The sequence below is a fragment of the Rhinoraja longicauda genome, chromosome 13 (assembly GCF_053455715.1).
Source record: "Rhinoraja longicauda isolate Sanriku21f chromosome 13, sRhiLon1.1, whole genome shotgun sequence".
NCBI lineage: Eukaryota > Metazoa > Chordata > Chondrichthyes > Rajiformes > Arhynchobatidae > Rhinoraja > Rhinoraja longicauda.
In genome coordinates this window covers 21,313,714-21,326,066 of record NC_135965.1, presented here as the reverse complement: position 1 = coordinate 21,326,066, position 12,353 = coordinate 21,313,714, and the positions used below count along the sequence as shown (strand labels likewise).

Sequence of the window (12,353 nt, the reverse complement as noted above, 5' to 3'; positions counted from 1 at the left end):
TGAATGGCCCAATTCTACTCCTATAACATGAACTACTCCTATAACACAAAATGGGCGGCACGGTGGCGCAGCGGTAGAGTTGCTGCTTTACAGCGAATGCAGCGCTGGAGACTCAGGTTCGATCCTGACTACGGGTGCTGTACTGTAAGGAGTTTGTACGTTCTCCCCGTGACCTGCGTGGGTTTTCTCCGAGATCTTCGGTTTCCTCCCACACTCCAAAGACGTACAGGTATGTAGGTTAATTGACTGGGTAAATGTAAAAATTGTCCCTAGTGTGTGTAGGATAGTGATAGTGTGCGGGGATCGCTGGGCGGCGCGGACTTGGTGGGCCGAAAAGGCCTGTTTCCGCGCTGTATCTGAAATAATATGAAATAATTTTATTTTTTTTAAGCTTGTGCTGACATAATGCTCGGCACAGATATTGTGGGTCAAAGGACCTGTTCTTGTGCTGTACTGTTCTATGTTCTATGACAGAAATAAAGAACTGCAGATGCTGGTTAATGTACAAAATGACACAAAATGTTGGAGTAACTCAACAACATCTCTAGAGTACATGGATAGGTGACGTTTCAGGTCGGGACCCTTTTTCAGAATGATTGTGGTTGTGAAGGGGGGAAGAAAGCTAGGAGAGAGGAGAGGCAGGACTAAATGTGTCGTAACAGGTGGACACAGGGAAGTTTTGATAGGCAGATGGTTGGAATAAAGGCCAGAGATTAAAGCAGAAATTGTGAAATCACAGAGGGAAAGCAGTGAGAGAGGGTCTTGCAGAACTCCCATCGTAGAGAGGAGGAAAACCTCTTCTTGAGTCCTTGAATATGGACCAGTCCACCGACTCAGAGCAATCACAAAGGAGAATTAAAAGATGTTCCTTTAGGAAGGAGATGAGGAAGAATTTCTTTAGTCATATGGTGGTGAATCTGTGGAATTCTTTGCCACAGAAGGCTGTGGAGGCCATGTCAATGGATATATTTAAGGCAGAGGTAGATAGATTCTTGATTAGTAGGGGTGTCAGGGGTTATTATGGGGAGAAGGCAGGAGAATAGGGTTAGGAGGGAGATATAGATCAGCCATGATTGAATGGCAGAGTAGACTTGATGGGCCAAATGGCCTAATTCTGCTCCTGTCACATATGACATTATGTGTCCTCAGACTAGCACTGCAGGTCTTACTGTACCAGATCCTATCGCTTCAATTTCTGCTGTTATGCAGGGAGTCAAGAGTCAAGAGTCTTTTATTGTCTTAGGTCCTGAAACGGAAAATTAAATTCTTACTTGCAGCAGCACAACAAGTATATAAACATAGCACTGTAAAACCCATAATAAACAACAACAAAAAAATCAGCATATATAAAAATCAAAGACAATAATGGTGCAAAGACAAAAATTATGCCCCCAAGTCAATGTAGTTCAGAGCTTATTTGGAGGTGGTAGTGTTTAATAGCCTGATGGTTGTAGGGAAGAAGCTGGACGTTACAGTTTTCAGGGTCTTCTATCTTTTTCCTGATGATAGGAGTGAAATGAGAGTGTGGTGTGTGTCTCTGATGATGCTGGCTGCCTTTTTGAGGCAGCGACTCCTATAGGTCCCTTTGAATGTGATGTGGTCAGTACCCGTGATGGACTGGGCAGTGTTCATCACTTTTTTGCAAGCTTCTTCTTTCCAGGCCAAATGCTCTCTGCCAAACACATGTGGAAGTTTCAAGAGTATTTGTTGACATACTGAATCTCCACAGTCTCCCAAGGAAGTAGAGGCATTGATGGCTTTCTTTCTGCTTGCCTTAATGTGCTGGGTCTAGGACAGATCATCAGAGATAACTGCTAGCTCTGCCAATCATACCTACATCCTGGAAAGGAAATTTAAAAAATATTTTAAAAAAAAATCAGTTTCGGGATATAGCATCACTTCAACACGAACAGAGCTGAGAATTTTCTTCAAGCGAGGAAAATGCTTGCAGACAGGACCAGAAGTATTGCCTGACAACTATCAGAGATTGTTTCTCTTTTGGAGAGAGTGTATCCCAAAGGACATTTGTTCTTAGCTGCTAATTACACTCTTATAGATCTCCCAACAACTTGTCACGCATGTTGCTTCTGTTCCCTGCGCCAATTCCCTCCCTCTCTTTCCCTGTGCCAATTCAGCTCACAGTTCCTTTGGTTTACCGGCAAATAGTGACTCATCAATGTCTTATAATTACTTGAGATAGAAGGAACTGCAAATGCTGGTTTATGCAAAGTGAAACAAAATTACACACTTATACTACCTTTCTCTGAGTACTGATCTGAAGAAGGATCTTGACCTGAAATGTCATCTATCCATGTTCTCTACGGATGCTGCCTAACCTGCTGAGTTTAGTTTAGTTTAGAGATACAGTGTGGAAACAGGCCCTTCGGCCCACCGAATCTGCGCCGACTACTGATCCTCGCACACTAACATTATCCGACACACACTACGGACAATTTTTTACATTTTTACCAAGCCAATTAACTTACAAACCTATACATCTTTGGAGTGCGGGAGGAAGCTGGAGCACCCAACGAAAACCCACGCAGATCACTGAGAAAACATACAAACTCCATACAGACGTACTCAGGATCGAACCTGGGTCTCTGGAGCTGTAAGGCAGCAACTCTACTGCTGCACCACCTACTGCTCAATTACTCCAACACATTGTGTCTTTTTATTTGTAGAGCAGCATCTCTGCAGTTCCTTGTCTCTCCATATAAATTCATGAGATGAATTAGGTCATTTGGCCCATCAAGTCTACTCAGCCGAAGATGGACACAAACAGTTGGAGTAAATCAGTGGAACAGACAGCATCTCTGGAGAGAAGGAATGGGTGACGTTTGGGGTCGAAACCCTTTTTCAGTCTACTCAGCCATTCAATTATGGCTAATCTATCTTTCCCTCTCATCCCTATTCTTCTGCCTTCTCCCCATAACCGCGACACCAGCCATAACATGTATTAACAGGTGCATCTGTAGATGTTTGTGGAGGGCTGTGTGAAATGTTTGCCAGTTTCCTACGCTGTGTGACAATGTCATTGAGACAGGGCAGAGTTGACTCTGAGGAAATGCCAAAGTAGATGAGTCAGAGTCATTACGTGCATGAAATTAATCTTAATCATTGACAAAAGGGTTTGAGATGGGGAATCACCCTCTTTGGGAAATGTTCCCACTCTGACATAAACCTCCTACAGGAGGGGGCGGTCTCTTTAAGCGGGTCAGGTGGCGCGACGGCGGCGCCCTGCGCGTGACGTAGGCGTTCCGTGCGTGGGCGGCGCTGACGTCGACGCTTTCTGTGCGGCGGTGACGTCAGCTGGGTGTCAATGGCCGTGGCGGAGGAGAAGCTGCGGGGCGGCCGCTGAGGGAAGGACAGGCGGAGAGAGGGAGCGATCGAGGGACCCGCAGCGCGGCGCAGCGCAGCACAGCACCGCACCGCACAGGACAGGACAGCAGAGAGGAGAGGCCCGCACCCACGCCCACGCCGCCGCTGAGGGGAACTTGAGGGGCCGCTCCCACAGCGCTGTCAGACAGCCGGGCAGGCTCCCCTCCCCCTCGCCTCGTCCCTCACCTCCTCCTCATACCCTCACCCCTCCCCCCCGCACCTCACACCCTCCCCCCCCCCCGCACCTCACCCCCCCTTCCTCACACCCTCATCCCCACCTCCTCACCCCCTCCCCCCGCACCTCACACCCTCACCCCTCCCCCCCCCGCACCTCACACCCTCACCCCTCCCCCCCCGCACCTCACACCCTCCCCCCCCCCCGCACCTCACACCCTCCCCCCCCCGCACCTCACCCCCCCGCACCTCACACCCTCACCCTCCCCGCACCTCACACCCTCATACATCTCTCCACCCTCACCCCTCCCCCCCGCACCTCACACCCTCCCCCCCCCCCGCACCTCACACCCTCCCCCCCCCGCACCTCACCCCCCCGCACCTCACACCCTCACCCTCCCCGCACCTCACACCCTCATACATCTCTCCACCCTCACCCCCTCCCCCCGCACCTCACACCCTCACCCCTCCCCCCCCCGCACCTCACACCCTCCCCCCCCCGCACCTCACACCCTCACCCTCCCCGCACCTCACACCCTCATACATCTCTCCACCCTCACCCCAACCCCCTCAACCCCACCTCACCCTCGCCTCATCTCCACCTATCTGTCCCGATCCCTCACCCCACCTCACTCTCACCCTTCCCACCTCTCACACCCCCACCTCACCGGACACCGCATCTTTCACACCGGGCCTCGCCCCCATCTTTGCCTTTACCCTCCCCCTACCCACCCTCACCCGCACCCATCTATCCCTTCCCTCAACCCATCTATCCCTTCGCCCTACAGCCCCACACCTTCATCCCCACCTCTCCTCACCCCCACCTTCACTCTTTCCCCAACCCCACCCATCTCCCTCCTCCTCCCCACTCCCACCCTCACCTAACCCCACCCCTCTCATCCCGCCCTCACCTATCCACCCATTCCCTCTACCCCAGCCACCAGCACTCCATCAGCCCATCCCCCCCACCCCATTTCTCTCCTCCTGACCTCTGCTCCCTCCATACCTCCAGCTATCCCTTATTCCACTTCTCCCCACCACCACCTCCTCCCTATCCCCACCTAACCAACCCTCACCCGCTCTCCCCACCTCCACACTTTCAGCCCTACCACCTCTGCCCTCCCCTCATTACCAGACTCCCCCACCCCTCCCCATCCCAACCTTCTCCCTATTCCATCGTGAAGGAAGAAGCAGCCCCTCGCTCCTGCTGCTCATCCTCCACGTCAGTCAGAGGAGCTGCCTGCCAGCCTTCAGTGACCCAGAGCCGGACTGGATCAAAATGTTATAAAAGTAAGTCGCGGAAAGGAGGAAGATCATTTAAATTCAGCAGTGGGACTTTTTGGCATGCGATCAGGCACATCCCACGTGAAATAGTGACTTGGATCCAAATGCTTTCTGGTTTGAAGGAGTGTTTCCCCCTCCACCTGGCCCAGGATCAAAATCAGTGCTGAGAAATTTAATATAAGGACAGGTTGTTTCGCCACCTGCTGAGCAGATCGTGTTTGTGTGTGTATATATGTGTGTGTGTGTGGTCTTTGTACAAGTTCAGTGCGATTGGATTAATGCAAGGAACATATTTCGACGTGAAGGCATTCAAATCTGATCCATCGACCAAAATAACATCGAGACTATAGCTTGCAACCCTGCTAGTCTTTGTCAACGATGTGTGACTACAGTTTGGTAACACACACACACAAGACTGCTGCTGATTTTTTACAGGAACGAGCCACTTATTAATATTGTGTAGTGGAATCTAAAAAGCACATTGTTTGGCTGTTTCCCCAGGAGCGATGGCAAGTGTACGAGGAGCTTTGAGAATGATGGATGGAATAACCTTGGGCGAAGTCATGGTGAAAAAAGAACCCTTTTGTGATCCAGTGGGTGAGAGGAGCAATGCAGGAAAAGATTTGGATGGATGGATTACAAACGTTTCCAGAGTCCACGGGGTGAAGCAGGAATGTGGGCAAGCCCTGGGAGTGGAGGAGGCGGCGGCGTGTGCTGATGCGATCATGTCCAAAGCCTGCTTACTGTCAGGAGTACGTCCGCTGGATCTTAACCCAGCTCTGAAGCACACCTTGGCACAGTTCCATCTGAGCAGTCAGAGCTCCCTCGGAGGGCCAGCGGCATTTTCAGCCCGTTGTTCCCAAGAATGCATGTCCCCAGGAGTGCTTATGCCCATGCGGTCGCCTCCTGCACTGGCTGGCCCGCTGCTTATACCCTCGGACAGCTCGACTGAACTCACGCACACCTTACTGGAGAGAGAGACCATTTCGTGCTTCATGGTCGGCGGAGAGAAGAGGTTATGTCTGCCCCAGGTCTTAAATTCAGTGCTTCGAGATTTCTCTCTGCAACAGATCAATGCCGTCTGTGATGAATTGTACATTTATTGCTCAAGGTGTACGGCAGAACAACTACAGATTCTCAAGGTGCTGGGTATCTTGCCTTTTAACGCCCCGTCATGCGGACTTATAACCCAGACTGACGCTCAAAGGTTGTCCAATGCTCTGGTTCACCCTGGTATCCTACCCCCTGATGCCAACAGACTCTCTGGCAAAGCATGCCTTTCCCAGTTACAGTATGGTGATTCCAGCTTTGAAGTGGAGCACTGGTGTCTTGGGAAATGCCAAGGTTTATACGTGCCACAGTTTTACAACCACCCCGACGCTGCCTGCATCCAGTGTCTAGACTGCCACATGATGTTTTCTCCCCAGACGTTTGTGCTCCATTCTCACAGGTTGCCAGACAAGAGAACCTGCCACTGGGGCTTTGATTCGGCCAAATGGCGATGCTATATGCAGTTGAGCCGTAGATACGCAGAGACCTCTGAGGAAACATTTTTAAAACAATATCTTGAAGAAATGAAAGAGCGTTTCAATTTCAGCAACCAGCGAAAAAGGTCCCTTCCAAAGGTAGGTTTGAAATTTTAATTTGGGTGATTTGAAAAGATTTGTTTATGTTGACAGAAAGGAACTGCAGATGCTGCAATCCTAATTGAAATACGAAGTGCTGGAGCCAGGTGGCACAGCGGCGCAGATGGTAGTGCCACTGCCTCAGACCCGGGTTCGATCCTAACCTCGGGTGCTGTCTGTTTGGAGTGTACATGTTGTCCCTGTGACTGTGTGGGTTTCCTCCGGGTGCTTCGGTTTCCTCTCATATTGCAAAAGACATGCGAGTTTGTAGGTTAATTGGCCCCTGTAAATTACCCCGAGTCTGTAGGGAGTGGATGAGAAAGTGGGATAACATCGCACAAGAGTGAATGGGTGATCAATGGTCGGCGTGGACTCGGTGGACCGAACGGCGTGTATCTCTAAATTGAACTAAACTAACTCAGTGGGGCAGCATCTGTGGAGGGAATTGTTAGGCGATGTTTCTGGTCGGGATCTTCCAGTTTGAAGAAGAATTCCGACCTGAAACATCGCCTGTCCATTCTATCCCCAAATGCTGCCTGACCTGCTGAGTTACATTGAATGTTATTTATGTGATGCCCTTAATGTTCTCAAACACTGTTGTGTCTGAAATATTTCTGAATTGTGATCACTGGTCTGATAATGAAAATGTGGCAGCTGATTTAAGGTCAATAACTTATACAATCAGCAGTATGACAATGAGTTAAATATGTGTTTTAATGACGAGACCAATGGCTGAGCATTGATCTGCTACACAGTGGCCGGGGATTATTTATGTTCACTTGTGTGAGCAAACAGGGCTTTGGTGTAACATTTCCTTGCTTGCTGCACACTCTACTGCAGTGGAGTATTAACATAGATTTTTGTTGCTTTTGTTATGGATGGGTCCTGAAACACTGTGGCTAAGGGAGTATGTGTACTACTGACTGTCTATCAGACACTGTGTATAAATAACTTGAGTATATTCTCATCAATTTTTATTGTTCAATAATCAATCTAAAGGTGTTTATGTAGCCATGCTATCATTTGAATCCTTTTAAAGCGCTGCATTGTATCTCCATTTTCCAAATGTAACCACTCCCCTTCTCATTCCCACACTGACCTTTCTGTCTTGAACCTCCTCTACTGTCGGAGTGGGGACACACGCAAATTGGAAGAACAGCACCTCATATTTCGCCTGGGCAGCTTGAAAATTGATTTCTCCAATTTTTTGTAACCCCTGCATTCCCTCTCTCTCCGCTCCTCCCCCACTGTAGTTGTCCTGCTAATTCCACTGTTCGCATCCATATATCCCTTCGTTATCACCTCCTCCACTGCCAACAATAGACCACTGAGGGGTCCACCTTTCCTTGGCCATCGTGGTGCCAGCTCTGATTTGTTCTGAACCTTTCCACGTACCTCTTATTTCCCACCCCCTGACTCTCAGTCTGAAGAAGGGTTTCAACCCGAAATGTCACCTATTCCTTTTCTCCAGAGATGCTGCCTGACCCGCTGCTACTTCAGCGTTTTATGTCTATCTAACAGTACCTCATTGCTTCAGGGTTATAGGAGACTGTGAAAGGCACTGTATCAATGCAAATCCATTCCAACACCTATGAAGGGATGTGCAGTTGGTAGAGCCGCTGCCTCACTGTGCCAGAGGGATCAGATCAGATCGGTTAATACAGGTCCACCACCAATTTTCCAGCAACTGGTGATCCAGCCTACCCGCTACCCTCTCGACCCCCTCTCGACCCCCTCTCCCCCTTCCCCCCCTCTCTTCCCCCCCAGCTCCCTCCCCTTTTTATCGTCCCCTTTTTATCGTCCCCTTCTTCTCCTCCCCTTCTTCTCCTCCCCTTCTTCTCCTCCCCTTCTCCTCCTCCCCTTCTCCTCCTCCCCCTTCTCCTCCCCCCTTCTCCTCCCCCTTCTCCTCCCCCCCTTTCTCCTCCCCCACTTCATCCCCCTCAACTCCTCTTATCCCCCTCCCTCCCCAGGAGATAGATTTAAACTTTAAAATGTGAATACCTTTAAAAATATAACACCGATTTCAATGAAACCTATTCCATTATCATCAAAGGGACGACAGTGAGTAAGGTGGACCTAAAATTGGCGCGCTATCGTGTACCGTTTTGGCTATAGTTCAGGAACAAACAAACAAGGGTTTTAGTATATAGATGGACCTAGTAAAATTTGGGATGTATTAAAGGCGCTGTAGAAATGAAGTATTTTATTGAGTGAGGTAGCTGTGCTTAGGTGTGATTGACTGAACGCTATACTATATTTGGTAAATAATACATCTTGAATCCAATGGAATAATTTACAGCTACAAATTTACACGAAGCTATTCTTCTTGGCGTGAATGAAGTTTAGAAACATCATTGGACACACAGTTTCATTTTTCTAATGTACGAGTCATCCAACTTATGGTCCACAAAAGTCATGATTTCAGGTTGTGAGGTGATTTTATTTTTGTGTGCATTTTATAGATATAACTGTGTTTTTCTTGGATTCATCTTTTATTGTGTGTTTGTGGAAAACTATTGACTTTTGCCAAATAAAGGAAAACTCTATGAGGGAAACATGTTTTACTGTACCAGGTATTCAACCAATCGACTGATACCCTGAATATATATAATTACTTGGAGACAATGTGTACAGCTTGTATTCAAGATGGTCCTTGCTAGTATTTGTTTTTTGCTCTACGTAGGCCAGCTTGCACTCTGCTTTATCCAATTGCAGCAGTACATTCTTTTATTCCTTATCTGGATGAAGACGTTTCTAACCATCTCAGTTTCAAATAGCCAACTACTTATTCTAAGGTTGTAATCTGTAATTATAGACTTCTCAGCTCGGGGAAATGGATTAGCAGGCTGCCTCCATGCTAAGTTCTCTTAAAGCTTTCGAACAGTGGGCACTGCTTTTGAATTTGAATAAACTACAGTACTTTGAATGCATAGGCTTATTTCAATGTTTACTTTTACTTTAGAGATACAGTGCGGAAACTAGCCCTTCGGCCCACCAAGTCCGCACCGACCAGCGATCACCCCATACACATGTACTATCCTATCCACTAGGGGCTATTTATTATTTACCAAAGCCAATTCACCTACAAACCTATACGTCTTTGGAGTGTGGGAGGAAACCGGAGGCCCCAGAGAAAATCTACATGGGGAGAATGTACAAACTCCGTACAGACAGTACCTGTAGTCAGGATGGGACCCGGATCTCTGTTGTTGTGAGGCAGCAACTTTACCACTGCATCACTGTGCCGCCCCTGTTTAATGTTGTTTCTCTTGAAGGAGAGTCTGCTCATCTTAGCAATCAATCTACTGAATCTTTATTGCAGCCCCTCAAAATATATATCTTTCTTCTGTTAAAGAAATGGTACACAGTGCTTCTTCACCTGCTGTTTATTCTTGAAGCATTGAAGTGCAAGTGTTGTACACTACTTCATCATTAGCATTATTGCATGTCTACAACTTGACTACAAAACAAATTATTCGTGAGCTCGTAATTAAAGACAAAAAATCATAAAGATGTATTGTCAGTTTTTTTGTTGTAGCTTTTACAGTCATAGAATCATAAAGCACAGAAACTGGCCCTTCAGCCCAACTCTTCCATGCCGACTAAGATGCCCCATATCAGCTAGCATTTGCCTGTATTTGGCCCATATCCCTCTAAACCTTTCCAATCCAAGCACCTGTCTAAGTGTTTTTGAAATGTTGTTATACTACCTGCCTCAACTACCTCCTTTGGCCACCTCATTCCATGTACCCACCACCGGTAGTACCGGTTGTAAAGAAATGAAACTTAATGGATGTTAAAACCACGGATGTAATGCTGAGGCACTATAAGGTGCTGGTAAGGCTGCATTTGGAATATCATGAGCAATTTTGGGCACCATATCTGAGGAAGGATGTGCTGGCTCTGGAGAGGGTCCAGAGGAGGTTTACAAGAATGATCCCAGGAATGAGTAGGTTAACATTTGATGAGCATTTGACGGCCCTGGGCCTGTACTCGCTGGAGTTTAGAAGAATGAAGGGGGACCTCATTGAAACATACAGAATAGTGAAAGGCTTGGACAGAGTGGATGTGGAGAGGATGTTTCCACTGGTGGGAGAGTCTAGGACTAGAAGTCAGCCTCAGAATGAAAGGACGTTCTTTTAGGAAGGAGATGAGGAGGAATTTCTTTAGTCAGAGGGTGGTGAATCTGGAATTCTTTGCCACAGAAGGCTGTAGAGGCCCAGTCAGTGGATATTTTTAAGGCAGAGATAGATAGATTTTTGATTAGTACAGGTGTCTAAGGTTATGGGGAGAATGCAGGATAATGGGGTTAGGAGGGAGAGATAGACCAGCCACGATTAAATGGCGGAGTAGACTTGATGGGCCGAATGGCCAAATTCTACTCCTATCACTTATGACCTTACGACCCTCTGAATGAAAAGGTTTCAATGCGGGTTCCTAGTAAATCTTTCCCATCTTACCTCTCGCTTTATGTTGGAAACTGTAATTTTCTGAGAATTGATTGAACTTAACAGTTTTAATTTACTTGAAATTTATTAAGATGTGAACGTATTTAGATTTCTAAGTATTTGGTCATGAAATTTGAACATGTTCACACTTTAGGACATTTCAAAATTGTCTCTGGTCTGTAGGCTAGAACTGTTTAGCAGTGGGCTATTATTAGTATGAGATGACTAACATAAAGCTCTGAACTGTGATAATGCTCCTAGCATAATACATGTTACGTTGCTTTCAGCTGTGTCCCGCTGGAGCCCTCTCAATGTGATGGACTGAATCATTCAGGTTTTTTTCCAGACAGAAGCTTGGCGGCTTTTAATTATATTGGCTTTGCCTATATTTACAACAGGGAAGTAGAAAATTTAATTTGGCCATTTAGTAACCTCTTACTTAGTGGACATATCCATTTAATAGGATCCCGAGCTGAAACTTTTTCACTCAGAGGGTGGTAGGTACAAGAGTCAGGAGTGTTTTAGTGTCCTATTTCCCAGACGGAACAATGAACACACGCACACGCAGTGCCCCAAAGCCTATGTAGTTCAGGGCCAATTTGGGGGCTGTAGTGTTTAATAGCCAGATGGCTGTAGGGAATGAGCTGCCAGCGGAGGTAGTTGAGGCAGGTAGAATAACAATATTTCAAAGACACATGGACAACAGGTGTGTGGTTAGGAAAGGTTTAGAGTCTATAGAGGGCTTTGACCCACGACGTCACTTATTTACCTCCAGAGATGTTGCCTGACCCGCTGAGTTACACCAGCATTTCATGTCTATCTTCGGACATATCTATTAACTGTACTAATTTTGCTGCGTAGGCTTTCTATTTTGAAGTCTGTTTTGATTTATAATGGACAATTCTGTTAAGGTTTGGTATTCTGCAAAAACAGTTATGTGATTTATTGATGCATTGCTAATACAAAGCTAGAAACAGTGTATGTGTGCAACAGTGCATGGTGTGTTGTCTTGATTTTTCTAGGCTTGCAAAAGTTTCCTCATTATTCTGATGCCAATCCCATAGTAGAGTGACCAAAATTAGAGGGCATAAGATTAGAGTACTTGTGTTGTCACCAGGACAATGGCAGCACAAGTAAGAGTTTTAGATGGGATCTGAGGAAGAATATTTTTGCATCCAGTGAGTGATTGGAGTTTAGAATGTTTTGCCTGCAGTGTCTGTGGACGCAGAGACTCTAACAGTATGTCATAGCATTAGTTTAGAGATACAGCATGTAAACAAATCCTTTGGTTCACCGTCCATTCTGATCAATGTAAATCCAAAAGAGTTTGACCGCTCGCAAGATAATTGTGTTTTCGGGTAAATCACGTGCCATTTTTAAAACTTGGGTGTGAATGGAATTATCAGTTGTACCATAAGTTAGATTTAGAGGTACAGAATGG

General features: G+C 46.9%; 1 protein-coding gene across 3 annotated transcripts in view; it reads left to right on the top strand.

Moving 5' to 3' along the window:
* Window positions 1-4,015: 4,015 nt before the first annotated feature.
* Window positions 4,016-12,353, top strand: part of LOC144599526 (ski-like protein) — a 62,073-nt gene continuing 53,735 nt past the window's right edge. For 2 of the 3 annotated variants that reach the window (XM_078410520.1, XM_078410519.1), the window contains exons 1-2: window positions 4,016-4,845; window positions 5,341-6,464. In XM_078410520.1, the coding sequence (XP_078266646.1) occupies window positions 5,346-6,464 (1,119 nt within the window). In that variant the 5' untranslated portion in view covers window positions 4,016-4,845; window positions 5,341-5,345. Of the gene's footprint in view, window positions 6,465-12,353 lie in introns of all 3 variants that reach the window. The other variant, XM_078410521.1, reaches the window with a different exon arrangement.